The sequence below is a fragment of the Bufo bufo genome, chromosome 11, assembly GCF_905171765.1.
Source record: "Bufo bufo chromosome 11, aBufBuf1.1, whole genome shotgun sequence".
Lineage (NCBI taxonomy): Eukaryota > Metazoa > Chordata > Amphibia > Anura > Bufonidae > Bufo > Bufo bufo.
Window position 1 is genome coordinate 2,121,801 of NC_053399.1, and position 15,995 is coordinate 2,137,795.

The 15,995-nt window shown below is 48.9% G+C and overlaps 1 protein-coding gene across 1 annotated transcript; it reads left to right on the plus strand.

The window, feature by feature from the left end:
- Positions 1 to 8,171: 8,171 nt before the first annotated feature.
- Positions 8,172 to 10,091, plus strand: ESRRB (estrogen related receptor beta). Its single transcript, XM_040412369.1, has 7 exons — positions 8,172 to 8,233; positions 8,392 to 8,660; positions 8,784 to 8,900; positions 8,975 to 9,082; positions 9,174 to 9,341; positions 9,497 to 9,766; positions 9,841 to 10,091. The coding sequence occupies exons 1-7, from the start codon at positions 8,172 to 8,174 to the stop codon at positions 10,089 to 10,091; spliced, it is 1,245 nt and encodes a 414-aa protein (XP_040268303.1).
- Positions 10,092 to 15,995: the final 5,904 nt, after the last annotated feature.

Genomic DNA, 15,995 nt, shown 5'->3' on the forward strand with positions numbered 1-15,995 from the left:
GTACTGACCTCTGATATATTATACAGTTATTACATCTCTGTACTGACCTCTGATATATTATACAGTTATTACATCTCTGTACTGACCTCTGATATATTATACAGTTATTACATCTCTGTACTGACCTCTGATATATTATACAGTTATTACATCTCTGTACTGACCTCTGATATATTATACAGTTATTACATCTCTGTACTGACCTCTGATATATTATACAGTTATTACATCTCTGTACTGACCTCTGATATATTATACAGTTATTACGTCTCTGTACTGACCTCTGATATATTATACAGTTATTACGTCTCTGTACTGACCTCTGATATATTATACAGTTATTACATCTCTGTTCTGACCTCTGATATATTATACAGTTATTACATCTCTGTACTGACCTCTGATATATTATACAGTTATTACATCTCTGTACTGACCTCTGATATATTATACAGTTATTACATCTCTGTACTGACCTCTGATATATTATACAGTTATTACATCTCTGTACCGACCTCTGATATATTATACAGTTATTACATCTCTGTACCGACCTCTGATATATTATACAGTTATTACATCTCTGTACCGACCTCTGATATATTATACAGTTATTACATCTCTGTACCGACCTCTGATATATTATACAGTTATTACATCTCTGTACCGACCTCTGATATATTATACAGTTATTACATCTCTGTACCGACCTCTGATATATTATACAGTTATTACATCTCTGTACCGACCTCTGATATATTATACAGTTATTACATCTCTGTACCGACCTCTGATATATTATACAGTTATTACATCTCTGTACCGACCTCTGATATATTATACAGTTATTACATCTCTGTACCGACCTCTGATATATTATACAGTTATTACATCTCTGTACCGACCTCTGATATATTATACAGTTATTACATCTCTGTACCGACCTCTGATATATTATACAGTTATTACATCTCTGTACTGACCTCTGATATATTATACACAGTTATTACATCTCTGTACTGACCTCTGATATATTATACAGTTATTACGTCTCTGTACTGACCTCTGATATATTATACAGTTATTACATCTCTGTACTGACCTCTGATATATTATACAGTTATTACATCTCTGTACTGACCTCTGATATATTATACAGTTATTACGTCTCTGTACTGACCTCTGATATATTATACAGTTATTACATCTCTGTTCTGACCTCTGATATATTATACAGTTATTACATCTCTGTACTGACCTCTGATATATTATACACAGTTATTACATCTCTGTACTGACCTCTGATATATTATATTCAGTTATTACGTCTCTGTACTGACCTCTGATATATTATACAGTTATTACATCTCTGTACTGACCTCTAATATATTATACACATTTATTACGTAGAGAGGAGGCGATGTTATGTACGGTGTATACGTGGAGAGGAGGGGACGTTATGTACAGTGTTTACGGGGCGAGGAGGGGACGTTATGTACAGTGTTTACGGGGCAAGGAGGGGACGTTATGTACGGAGTATACGTGGAGAGGAGGGGACGTTATGTAAGACGTATACGTGGAGAGGAGGGGACGTTATGTAAGACGTATACGGGGCGAGGAGGGGACTTTATGTACAGTGTATACGGGGCGAGGAGGGGACGTTATGTACAGTGTTTACGGGGCGAGGAGGGGACGTTATGTACAGTGTATACGGGGCAAGGAGGGGACGTTATGTACAGTGTTTACGGGGCGAGGAGGGGACGTTATGTACAGTGTATACGGGGCAAGGAGGGGACGTTATGTACAGTGTATACGGGGCAAGGAGGGGACGTTATGTACAGTGTATACGGGGCGAGGAGGGGACGTTATGTACGGTGTATAAGGGGCGAGGAGGGGACGTTATGTACGGTGTATACGTGGAGAGGAGAGGGCGTTATGTACAGTGTATACGTGGAGAGGAGGGGACGTTATGTAAGATGTATACGTGGAGAGGAGGGGACGTTATGTAAGACGTATACGTGGAGAGGAGGGGACGTTATGTAAGGCGTATACGTGGAGAGGAGGGGACGTTATGTACGGCGTATACGTGGAGAGGAGGGGACGTTATGTAAGGCGTATACGTGGAGAGGAGGGGACGTTATGTAAGGCGTATACGTGGAGAGGAGGGGACGTTATGTAAGGCGTATACGTGGAGAGGAGGGGACGTTATGTAAGGCGTATACGTGGAGAGGAGGAGACGTTATGTAAGGCGTATACGTGGAGAGGAGGGGACGTTATGTACGGTGTATAAGGGGCGAGGAGGGGACGTTATGTAAGACGTATTGTAACGGACCGTTTCAGCAGACAAGGGGTTAACATCCGTTTAGGCGATAAGCCCCTTTCTGAGAGACAGGCACAGCTACTGCAGGATACACCAAACTCCCGAACTGGATACAAAGTAGCACTCCAAACTGGAACCTCACGAATAGCTGCTAGCAGACGAACAGGGATCAGCTTACACTCCTGGCAATCGGTCTTCTAACAGCATACAGCGGATCCCCCCCAATAACGAGACAAGGCTCCGTGTTGAGGGTCAAGCAGTGGTCTGACTGTACTTCACGTACAGCCTCTTTTATTCATAAACCACAAACATAGTACTGCCCACAGGGGTTTGAAATACAACCAATCAGTAATTTACAACACATACAATGTAACTACAGCAACCAATCGTTCACGCCCCCAGAGGACCAGAATGAAGACTGTGACATAGGACAACATATCCCCACAATGCATCATGGTCTCCTCCTCTCTGTCCCGGAGACAACCTGAGGAGCAATCCAATTATCTCTGAGGACAAAGGGAGATCGCCAATACACATGTGAGGACAACAGAACAGACATCACCATTTAAACACACAATGGGACAATGGCACAATAGAAACACACCCAGCATTTCCTCCCAAGCTGACAAGTTACACTTATTATAAATTGTTACAACTTTGTAAGTTTACATTGGCCATACATATAACTTACATCAATTTAAACGGTATAACTTGGGGACAAACCTATCCAAAATTCACTTGAATAGGTTCAGGGGTTTAAAAGTTAGTATATGGCCCATAATCCAGGGGCAAGAGGCGGATAAACAGGCCTCTCCAAAACCCAGTGGCGAGGTTGGTTTCGCCACACATCTCCCCCCCCCCCCCCCCCCCCCAAGGGAAGACTAACCAGGTACCTGACCTCACGCCGGTCGGTACCTGAGTTAGTCTGGCAGCCCACCCACAACCCAATACTGGACCTGTTGCATTTGGTAGCCTGTCTCTGTCCAGTGAGTCCACCAAGGTTATGTTGGAAGCTGGTACTCCCGGTCTCTGTGTTGCTCCCTGGCTTGGAGTGGAGGTTGCTTTGTGGGCAGGGATCAGCGGTACTCTGCCCTGGTGCCAGCGCTACCACGGAAGAAGCCTGGTTGGAGCCTGGTTGTTGGAGGGGGAGACCGACTGTCTCTACCCCCTGTGCTGTAGGTGCAGAGACCACGGTCCCATCTGTACTGTTGTGGGGCTTACTGTCTCCCCCTGGTGCGTTAAGCTGCCGCTGGGGAGAGGGGGTAACGAGCTCCTCTCCCATACATACTTCCAGCCGCTGGGGAGGGCGACCGACCGTCTCCGCTCCCAATACAGTGTCCTGCTGCTGGGGAAAGGAGACTGGGCTCTCTATTCCCTGCTGCACACTCTGCCGCTGGGGGACAGGACCGACTGTCTCTGCCCCCTGTACAGTGTCCTGCTGCTGGGGAATGGAGACTGGGCTCCCAATTCCCAATAAATCACACGGCCGCTGGGGAAAGGAGACTGGGCTCTCTATTCCCTGCTGGACACTCTGCCGCTGGGGAATGGAGACTGGGCTCCCAATTCCCCAAAAATCATGCTGCTGCTGGGGGGCAGGAACAACTAAATCTGCCCCCTGTACCTCAGCCTGCCGCTGGGGAGGGAGGACGCTGCTCTCCTCTCCCTGCATTTCACGCTGCCTTCCCGGCATATCACTCTGCTGCTGGGGGGCAGGAACAACTACCTCTGCCCCCTGTAACTCAGCCTGCCGCTGGGGAGGGAGGACGCTGCTCTCCTCTCCCTGCACTTCACACTGCCGCTGGGGAATGGAGACTGGGCTCTCAATTCCCTGCAGGACCGGCGGAGAGACCTCGGTCCCATCTCTACCGGCCACCTGGGGTCCTTCCCAGTAACACTCTACAATATCTGCCCAGCTGAATGGGTCTGGATCTGGGTCTGTCACCTTACTGTCCTGCTGAGCCTTCCCAATAGAGTGGAAGAGATCTCGGTAGTCCTGCTCCAGTTCCCACTCCAGGGTTGCTAGGTGAGCCAGTTCTTGCTCTACTTCATGGGGGTCATCCCACTCATGCCTAGCCTCCCTCTCATAGAAAATGTCCTAAAGTCTCGACTGTGCAGGGCTCCCGAAGTAAGGCTCTGCAAAGGACTCCCATAACAAGCCAGGACCATCAAACTCCTCTCCCTCTGGCTTGTCATGTTCGGCTGTCCAGGGTATATACTGTGCCATATACCACCAAAGCGCCTGGTAGGCATCCTCCAGCCATAGCTCCTGCCATACCCGGTGCTCTAGTTCCTTCACCCATTCCTCCAGGGGCTGCTCTCCCAGGAAGGGCATCCGCAGGGCCACTTGCTTCTGCAACCGCTGCTCTTCACTGGGGAGACTCTCACCCCGCTGGTATTGTAGATTATCCAGGGCCTGGTACCAGATGCCTTTCCTTAATGCATCCCGGCCATCCAGGTCCTCCTCCTCGTATAACACTGCTGGTTCCATCCTGGTGCTTTTAGGGTCGCTGTACTGGGACATGCGTTGTCCTTAAATTGTAGAATCCACAAAAATGGTGTCTCCTGTAGCTGTCCTTCTGGCTGTAGGAACGATCCCGCTACTTGCCACCAATGTAACGGACCGTTTCCGCAGACAAGGGGTTAAAATCCGTTTAGGCGATATGCCCCTTTCTGAGAGACAGGCACAGCTACTGCAGAACACCAAACTCCCGAACTGGATACAAAAGTAGCACTCCAAACTGGAACCTCACGAATAGCTGCTAGCAGACGAACAGGAATCAGCTTACACTCCTGGCAATCGGTCCTCTAACAGCATACAGCGGATCCCCCCAATAACGAGACAAGGCTCCGTGTTGAGGGTCAAGCAGTGGTCTGACTGTACTTCATGTACAGCCTCTTTTATCCATAAACCACAAACATAGTACTGCCCACAGGGGTTTGAAATACAACCAATCAGTAATTTACAACACATACAATGTAACTACAGCAACCAATCATTCACGCCCCCAGAGGACCAGAATGAAGACTGTGACATAGGACAGATACAACATATCCCCACAATGCATCATGGTTTCCTCCTCTCTGTCCCGGAGACAACCTGAGGAGCAATCCAATTATCTCTGAGGACAAAGGGAGATCGCCAATACACATGTGAAGACAACAGAACAGACATCACCATTTAAACACACAATGGGACAATGGCACAATAGAAACACACCCAGCATATTCCTCCCAAGCTGACAAGTTACACTTATTATAAATTGCCACAGCTTTGTAAGTTTACATTGGCCATACATATAACTTACATCAATTTAAACGGTATAACTTGGGGACAAACCTATCCAAAATTCACTTGAATAGGTTCAGGGGTTTAAAAGTTAGTATATGGCCCATAATCCTGAGGCAAGAGGCTGATAAACAGGCCTCTCCAAAACCCAGTGGCGAGGTTGGTTTCGCCACACGTATACGGGGCGAGGAGGGGACGTTATGTACGGTGTATACGGGGCGAGGAGGGGACGTTATGTACGGTGTATACGTGGAAAGGAGGGGACGTTATGTACGGTGTATACGTGGAGAGGAGGGGACGTTATGTACGGTGTATACGGGGCGAGGAGGGGACGTTATGTACGGTGTATACGGGGCGAGGAGGGGACGTTATGTACGGTGTATACGGGGCGAGGAGGGGACGTTATGTAAGACGTATACGGGGAGAGGAGGGGACGTTATGTAAGGCGTATACGGGGAGAGGAGGGGACGTTATGTACGGAGTATACGTGGAGAGGAGGGGACGTTATGCAAGACGTATACGTGGAGAGGAGGGGACGTTATGTAAGGCGTATACGGGGAGAGGAGGGGACGTTATGTACGGAGTATACGTGGAGAGGAGGGGACGTTATGCAAGACGTATACGTGGAGAGGAGGGGACGTTATGTACGGTGTATACGTGGAGAGGAGGGGACGTTATGTACGGTTTATACGTGGAGAGGAGGGGACGTTATGTAAGACGTATACGTGGAGAGGAGGGGACGTTATGTAAGACGTATACGGGGAGAGGAGGGGACGTTATGTAAGACGTATACGTGGAGAGGAGGGGACGTTATGTAAGACGTATACGTGGCGAGGAGGGGACGTTATGTAAGACGTATACGTGGAGAGGAGGGGACGTTATGTAAGACGTATACGTGGCGAGGAGGGGACGTTATGTACGGAGTATACGTGGAGAGGAGGGGACGTTATGTAAGACGTATACGTGGAGAGGAGGGGACGTTATGTAAGACGTATACGTGGAGAGGAGGGGACGTTATGTAAGGCGTATACGTGGAGAGGAGGGGACGTTATGTAAGACGTATACGTGGAGAGGAGGGGACGTTATGTAAGACGTATACGTGGAGAGGAGGGGACGTTATGTAAGACGTATACGTGGAGAGGAGGGGACGTTATGTAAGGCGTATACGTGGAGAGGAGGGGACGTTATGTAAGACGTATACGTGGAGAGGAGGGGACGTTATGTAAGACGTATACGTGGAGAGGAGGGGACGTTATGTAAGACGTATACGTGGAGAGGAGGGGACGTTATGTAAGGCGTATACGTGGAGAGGAGGGGACGTTATGTAAGACGTATACGTGGAGAGGACGTTATGTAAGACGTATACGTGGAGAGGAGGGGACGTTATGTAAGACGTATACGTGGAGAGGAGGGGACGTTATGTAAGACGTATACGTGGAGAGGAGGGGACGTTATGTAAGACGTATACGTGGAGAGGAGGGGACGTTATGTAAGACGTATACGTGGAGAGGAGGGGACGTTATGTAAGGCGTATACGTGGAGAGGAGGGGACGTTATGTAAGACGTATACGTGGAGAGGAGGGGACGTTATGTAAGACGTATACGTGGCGAGGAGGGGACGTTATGTAAGACGTATACGTGGAGAGGAGGGGACGTTATGTAAGACGTATACGTGGAGAGGAGGGGACGTTATGCAAGACGTATACGTGGAGAGGAGGGGACGTTATGTACGGTGTATACGTGGAGAGGAGGGGACGTTATGTAAGACGTATACGTGGAGAGGAGGGGACGTTATGTACGGTGTATACGTGGAGAGGAGGGGACGTTATGTAAGGCGTATACGTGGAGAGGAGGGGACGTTATGTAAGACGTATACGTGGAGAGGAGGGGACGTTATGTAAGACGTATACGTGGAGAGGAGGGGACGTTATGTAAGACGTATACGTGGAGAGGAGGGGACGTTATGCAAGACGTATACGTGGAGAGGAGGGGACGTTATGTACGGTGTATACGTGGAGAGGAGGGGACGTTATGTAAGGCGTATACGTGGAGAGGAGGGGACGTTATGTAAGACGTATACGGGGAGAGGAGGGGACGTTATGTAAGGCGTATACGGGGAGAGGAGGGGACGTTATGTACGGAGTATACGTGGAGAGGAGGGGACGTTATGTAAGACGTATACGTGGAGAGGAGGGGACGTTATGTAAGACGTATACGTGGAGAGGAGGGGACGTTATGCAAGACGTATACGTGGAGAGGAGGGGACGTTATGTACGGTGTATACGTGGAGAGGAGGGGACGTTATGTAAGGCGTATACGTGGAGAGGAGGGGACGTTATGTAAGACGTATACGGGGAGAGGAGGGGACGTTATGTAAGGCGTATACGGGGAGAGGAGGGGACGTTATGTACGGAGTATACGTGGAGAGGAGGGGACGTTATGCAAGACGTATACGTGGAGAGGAGGGGACGTTATGTACGGTGTATACGTGGAGAGGAGGGGACGTTATGTAAGGCGTATACGGAGCGTTAGATTCAGTACGCAGGTCTGTGTCAGTCTGGGGTGATGTCTCACAGTGACTTGCTGTTCATCGCCCTCCACACTTATTCTCTGCTGATGATTCCGGGGTGCGGCTTTACCTCATGTACCACTTGTATATTTCGGGTTTTCTCTCTGGTGACAATTCTCCATCCATTTCTCCACTTTGGCGGTGTTACTGGAGAATGGACAGAGGAGAGGACGCCCACCATTCCTGGCTCTAATATTTGCTTCCTTCTTTCTTCAGCCTCCTGGTGCAGATGACCACCGATGAGCAACCTCTGACCTCAGGCTGGTGTTTTAAGCAGGAGCCATGTAGTCCTGACACTAGTGGGGTCCTCGGTCTGTCTCTGGACTCCCCTACAAGCTGCGGAAGAAGCTCCCCCCAACCTAATGGTGACTACCGAGCATGCCCCAAGAGGCTGTGCCTAGTGTGCGGAGACGTGGCATCAGGGTACCACTATGGCGTGGCCTCCTGTGAAGCCTGCAAGGCATTCTTCAAGCGTACAATCCAAGGTAGTGACTGCTGGGGGTAGTGGGAGGGTCACCTTCCTGTAACATGGTGTCACCTACATGGGTGGTGTGGCCTTTACATACATATCAGCATTGACCACCAGGTTTGTATAACGCCCCCCACAGGTAGCATTGATTACAGCTGCCCGGCCTCCAAGCAGTGTGAGATCACCAAGCGCCGCAGGAAATCCTGCCAGTCCTGCCGATTTGCCAAGTGTCTTCAGGTTGGGATGCTGAAGGAAGGTAAGAACTGACACAGGTAGCACCACCTCCATGGAGGCACCAGGCACTTGATAACCCCGAGTCTCCATTCATAGGAGTGCGCCTAGACCGGGTCCGAGGTGGGAGACAGAAGTACAAAAGATTTCGGGAACCCAGTGGGGGAGTTAGTGGAGCACAGATTCCGCCCAGCTGCCAGCAGCCATGTGAGTCTCTGAGGACTATGAACCCCAGTGGGGGGGTGGTCTTTGATATTAAGGCTGGGGGTTCTCATCCATCCCCTCTCTTTTCTGCCAGACACAGGGACATCAGTTGTGTTACAGCTTCTCATGGCAGAACCAGAGAAGATTTACGCCACGCCGGACCCCGGCCTTCCTGAGACGGACATCAATGCCCTCAGCACCCTGTGTGAACTCGCTGACCGGGAGCTTGTGCTGACCATTGGGTGGGCAAAACACATTCCTGGTTAGTCTGCTCTACCAGTATCTAAGATGTACCCCCCTCCCCCAGAGTCTCACTACCCTCCTTCATATGATCCAGCCTCCCTAAAGTCTGACTGACCTCCTCTATATAATCTGCCGCCCCCCTATATTATGACTGACCAGCAGACTCTTCTCCAGGATTCTCCTCCCTCTCGCTGGCCGATCAGATGAGTCTACTACAAGGGTCCTGGATGGAGATCCTGCTGCTGGGCGTCGTGCACCGTTCTCTACCCTTCCAGGATGAGCTGGTGTATGCCGAAGATTACGTTGTTGATGAGCTGAGGTCCCGGGTGTGCGGCCTGCGTGACCTCTACCTCTGCACCCTGCACCTGGTCCACAGATACCGCACCCTCCGGCTCGACAAAGAAGAGTATGTCACTTTAAAAGCCTTGGTGCTCACCAATGCAGGTAAGGCGTTCCCACAACTCTAGCTGTGCCGCCTCTGCTATGCCTGCTGCTCTCTGCCACCTTCTGTCTCACAGATCTCCTGCACATAAAGGATGTGCAGAGCGTGCAGAGGCTGCAGGATCTTCTTCAGGACGCTCTGCATGATTACGACAGTAACCAGTACCGGGATGAGCCGCGGAGAGCCGGGCAGCTCCTACTCACCCTTCCTCTGCTGCGCCAAACGGCCAGTAAAGTGGTGCTGCACTTCCACAGGGTGAGAGCTCAGGGCACGGTGTCCATGCACAAACTATTCCTGGAAATGCTGGAGGCAAAGTGTGATCAATAAGTGTAACACCCAATGTAGGGACCTGCAGACACCAGCACACCTACCTGTGGAGAAACGGAGAGTAACAAGCAAACAGATGGCCACCGGTGCAGAAGACAGGGTGTAACGGGTACAGTTAAATGAGCACCTGCGCAGAACACTGGGTGTAACAAGCACACAGATGAGCGCCTTCACAGAATACAGGGTGTAACCAGCACACAAATGAGCATCTGCACAAAATACAGGGTGTAACCAGCACACAGATGAGCATCTGCAAAAAATACAGGGTGTAACCAGCACACAAATGAGCGCCTTCACCGAACACAGGGTGTAACAAGCACAAAGATGAGCGCCTTCACAGAATACAGGGTGTAACCAGCACACAAATGAGCGCCTTCACAGAATACAGGGTGTAACCAGCACACAAATGAGCGCCTTCACAGAACACAGGGTGTAACCAGCACACAGATAAACATCTGCACAGAATACAGGGTGTAACCAGCATACAAATGAGCGCCTTCACAGAATACAGGGTGTAACCAGCATACAAATGAGCGCCTTCACAGAATACAGGGTGTAACAAGCACACAGATGAGCATCTGCACAGAATACAGGGTGTAACCAGCACACAAATGAGCGCCTGCACAGAACAGGGGGTGTAACGAGCACACAGATGAGCATCTGCACAGAATACAGGGTGTTACCAGCACACAAATGAGCGCCTGCACAGAACAGGGGCTGTAACGAGCACACAGATGAGCATCTGCACAGAATACAGGGTGTAACCAGCACACACATGAGCGCCTGCAAAGAACACAGGGTGTAAGGAGCACACACATGAGCGCCTGCACAGGACACGGGGTGTAACGAGCACACAGATTAGCACCTGCACAGGACACAGGGTGTAACGAGCACACAGATGAGCGCCTGCACAGAATACAGGCTGTAACCAGCACACACATGGGCGCCTGCAAAGAACACAGGGTGTAAGGAGCACACACATGAGCGCCTGCACAGGACACGGGGTGTAACGAGCACACAGATTAGCACCTGCACAGGACACAGGGTGTAACGAGCACACAGATGAGCGCCTGCACAGAATACAGGCTGTAACCAGCACACACATGGGCGCCTGCAAAGAACACAGGGTGTAAGGAGCACACACATGAGCGCCTGCACAGGACACGGGGTGTAACGAGCACACAGATTAGCACCTGCACAGGACACAGGGTGTAACGAGCACACAGATGAGCGCCTGCACAGAATACAGGCTGTAACCAGCACAAAGATGAGCATCTGTACAGAATACAGGGTGTAACGAGCACACAGATGAGCACCTGTACAGGAGACAGGGTGTAACGAGCACACACATGAGCACCTGTACAGAAGATAATGTAACAAGCGCACAGATGAGCATCTGGATACAATACAGGGTGTAACCAGCACACAGATGAGCACCTGCATAGAATACAGGGTGTAACTGGCAGATTGCTGATGTGGAATGATCACTGTAATTAATATACAAATTATAAACAGATGATAAATTCTCTCAATGAGTCCAGCATTTTTATTTATGTAGAGGTTCAGTCCTCTATTATGGACTGTATTTAGAGACTGATATAATCTGTATGCAGTGAGCTCCTTATAGTGGTGGCTGTATAATCTGTATGTAGTGAGCTCCCTCTAGTGGTGGCTGTATAATCTGTATGTAGTGAGCTCCCCCTAGTGGTGGCTGAGTAATCTGTATGTAGTGAGCTCCCCCTAGTGGTGGCTGTGTAATCTGTATGTAGTGAGCTCCCTCTAGTGGTGGCTGTATGTAGTGAGCTCCCTCTGGTGGTGGCTGTATAATCTGTATGTAGTGAGCTCCCTCTAGTGGTGTCTGTATAATCTGTATGTAGTGAGCTCCCTCTAGTGGTGTCTGTATAATCTGTATGTAGTGAGCTCCCTCTAGTGGTGGCTGTGTAATCTGTATGTAGTGAGCTCCCTCTAGTGGTGATTGTATAATCTGTATGTAGTGAGCTCCCTCTAGTGGTGGCTGTATAATCTGTATGTAGTGAACTCCCTCTAGTGGTGGCTGTAAATCTGTATGTAGTGAGCTCCCTCTAGTGGGGGCTGTATAATCTGTATGTAGTGAGCTCCCTCTAGTGGTGGCTGTATAATCTGTATGTAGTGAGCTCCCCCTAGTGGTGACTGTATAATCTGTATGTAGTGAGATCCCCCTAGTGGTGACCGTATAATCTGTATGTAGTGAGATCCCACTAGTGGTGACTGTATAATCTGTATGTAGTGAGCTCCCTCTAGTGGTGGCTGTATAATCTGTATGTAGTGAGCTCCCTCTAGTGGTGGCTGTATAATCTGTATGCAGTGAGCTCCTTATAGTGGTGGCTGTATAATCTGTATGCAGTGAGCTCCCTCTAGTGGTGACTGTATAATCTGTATGTAGTGAGCTCCCTCTAGTGGTGGCTGTATAATCTGTATGTAGTGAGCTCCCTCTAGTGGTGGCTGTATAATCTGTATGTAGTGAGCTCCCCCTAGTGGTGACTGTATAATCTGTATGTAGTGAGCTCCCTCTAGTGGTGTCTGAATAATCTGTATGTAGTTATCTCCCTCTAGTGGTGGCTGTATAATCTGTATGTAGGGAGCTCCCTCTAGTGGTGGCTGTATAATCTGTATGTAGTGAGCTCCCTCTAGTAGTGGCTGTATGATCTGTATGTAGTGAACTCCCTCTAGTGGTGGCTGTATAATCTGTATGTAGTGAACTCCCTCTAGTGGTGGCTGTATAATCTGTATGTAGTGAACTCCCTCTAGTGGTGGCTGTATAATCTGTATGCAGTGATCTCCCTCTAGTGGTGACTGTATAATCTGTATGTAGTGAGCTCCCTCTAGTGGTGGCTGTATAATCTGTATGCAGTGATCTCCCTCTAGTGGTGGCTGTATAATCTGTATGTAGTGAGCTCCCTCTAGTGGTGGCTGTATAATCTGTATGCAGTGAGCTCTCTCTAGTGGTGACTGTATAATCTGTATGTAGTGAGCTCCCTCTAGTGGTGACTGTACAATCTGTATGTAGTGAACTCCCTCTAGTAGTGGCTGTATAATCTGTATGTAGTGAGCTCCCTTTAGTGGTGGCTGTATAATCTGTATGTAGTGAACTCCCTCTAGTGGTGGCTGTATAATCTGTATGTAGTGAGCTCCCTCTAGTGGTGGCTGTATAATCTGTATGTAGTGAGCTCCCTGTAGTGGTGGCTGTATAATCTGTATGTAGTGAGCTCCCTCTAGTGGTGGCTGTATAATCTGTATGTAGTGAGCTCCCTCTAGTGGTGGCTGTATAATCTGTATGTAGTGAGCTCTCTCTAGTGGTGGCTGTATAATCTGTATGTAGTGAGCTCCCTCTAGTGGTGACTGTATGATCTGTATGTAGTGAACTCCCTCTAGTGGTGGCTGTATAATCTGTATGTAGTGAGCTCCCCCTAGTGGTGGCTGTATATATCTGTATGTAGTGAGCTCCCTCTAGTGGTGGCTGTATAATCTGTATGTAGTAAGCTCCCTCTAGTGGTGGCTTTATAATCTGTATGTAGTGAGCTCCCTCTAGTGGTGACTGTATAATCTGTATGTAGTGAGCTCCCTCTAGTGGTGGCTGTATAATCTGTATGTAGTGAGCTCCCTCTAGTGGTGGCTGTATAATCTGTATGTAGTGAGCTCCCTCTAGTGGTGGCTGTATAATCTGTATGTAGTGAGCTCCCTCTAGTGGTGGCAGACAGCCTTGTGAAGGAGAACATCTTCTGGGTACCATTTATGGGAGTGATCTTTTTTTGCAGGAAGCGACAACTTTGATATAATTCTTCTGTGTGAACAATCTGCCTAATGAGGCTGAAATCACTAACAAATAACAGCGTAAAAGCAAAAATGACAAGAACGATCGCTGCTCTGAGTGCAGGAAATGTTTAAATGTGGCAATGCCAAATGGCAAACAATACAAAAGCTGTGTCAAATCAAAATTCCACAGATGCACAACATATAATTATCATCAACACCAGAACCCCCATATACAGCCTATAAACCCCCTCTACACCAGAACCCCCATATACAGCCTATAAACCCCCTCTACACCAGAACCCCCATATACAGCCTATAAACCCCCTGTACACCAGAACCCCATATACTGCCTATAAACCCCCATATACAGCCTATAAACCCCCTCTACACCAGAACCCCCATATACTGCCTATAAACCCCCTCTACACCAGAACCCCCATATACAGCCTATAAACCCCCTCTACACCAGAACCCCCATATACTGCCTATAAACCCCCTCTACACCAGAACCCCCATATACTGCCTATAAACCCCCTCTACACCAGAACCCCCATATACTGCCTATAAACCCCCTCTACACCAGAACCCCATATACTGCCTATAAACCCCCTCTACACCAGAACCCCATATACTGCCTATAAACCCCCTCTACACCAGAACCCCATATACAGCCTATAAACCCCCTCTACACCAGAACCCCCATATACAGCCTCTAAACCCCCTCTACACCAGAACCCCCATATACAGCCTCTAAATCCCCTCTACACCAGAACCCCCATATACAGCCTCTAAACCCCCTCTACACCAGAACCCCCATATACAGCCTCTAAACCCCCTCTACACCAGAACCCCCATATACAGCCTCTAAACCCCCTCTACACCAGAACGCCCATATACAGCCTATAAACCCCCTCTACACCAGAACCCCCATATACAGCCTCTAAACCCCCTCATACAGCCTCTAAACCCCCTCTACACCAGAACCCCCATATACAGCCTATAAACCCCCTCTACACTAGAACCCCCCATATACAGCCTATAAACCCCCTCTACACTAGAACCCCCCATATACAGCCTATAAACCCCCTCTACACCAGAACCCCCATATACTGCCTATAAACCCCTTTTACACCAGAACCCCCATATACAGACTATAAACCCCCTCTACACCAGAACCCCCATATACAGCCTATAAACCTCCACTACACCAGAACCCCCATATACAGCCTATAAACCCCCTCTACACTAGAACCCCCCATATACATCCTATAAACCCCTTTTACACCAGAACCCCCATATACAGCCTATAAACCCCCTCTACACCATAACTCCCATATAAACCCCCTCTACACCAGAACTTCCATATAAGCCCCCTCTACACCAGAACCCCCCATAAACCCCTTTTACACCAGAACCCCCAAATACAGCCTATAAACCCCCTCTACACCAGAACCCCCATATACAGCCTATAAACCCCCTCTACACCAGAACCCCCATATACAGCCTATAAACCCCCATATACAGCCTATAAACCCCCTCTACACCAGAACCCCCCATATACAGCCTATAAACCCCTTTTACACCAGAACCCCCAAATACAGCCTATAAACCCCCTCTACACCAGAACCCCCATATACAGCCTATAAACCCCCTCTACACCAGAACCCCCATATACAGCCTATAAACCCCCTCTACACCAGAACCCCCATATACAGCCTATAAACCCCCTCTACACCAGAACCCCCATATACAGCCTATAAACCCCCTCTACACCAGAACGCCCATATACAGCCTATAAACCCCCTCTACACCAGAACCCCATATACTGCCTATAAACCCCCTCTACACTAGAACCCCCCATATACAGCCTATAAACCCCCATATACAGCCTATAAACCCCCTCTACACCAGAACCTCCATATAAGCCCCCTCTACACCAGAACCCCCCATATACAGCCTATAAACCCCCTCTACACTAGAACCCCCCATATACAGCCTATAAACCCCCATATACAGCCTATAAACCCCCTCTACACCAGAACCTCCATATAAGCCCCCTCTACACCAGAACCCCCCATATACAGCCTATAAACCCACTCTACACCAGAACCC

What these genes read in the sequence shown, in the direction of transcription:
- ESRRB (XM_040412369.1), top strand. Translation starts at nt 8,172, where the DNA reads ATGTCTCACAGTGACTTGCTGTTCATCGCCCTCCACACTTATTCTCTG. An exon ending in GGTTGGGATGCTGAAGGAAG is followed by an intron (nt 8,901 to 8,974) that starts GTAAGAACTGAC and finishes CTCCATTCATAG; the next exon opens with GAGTGCGCCTAGACCGGGTC. An exon ending in GCCCAGCTGCCAGCAGCCAT is followed by an intron (nt 9,083 to 9,173) that starts GTGAGTCTCTGA and finishes CTTTTCTGCCAG; the next exon opens with ACACAGGGACATCAGTTGTG.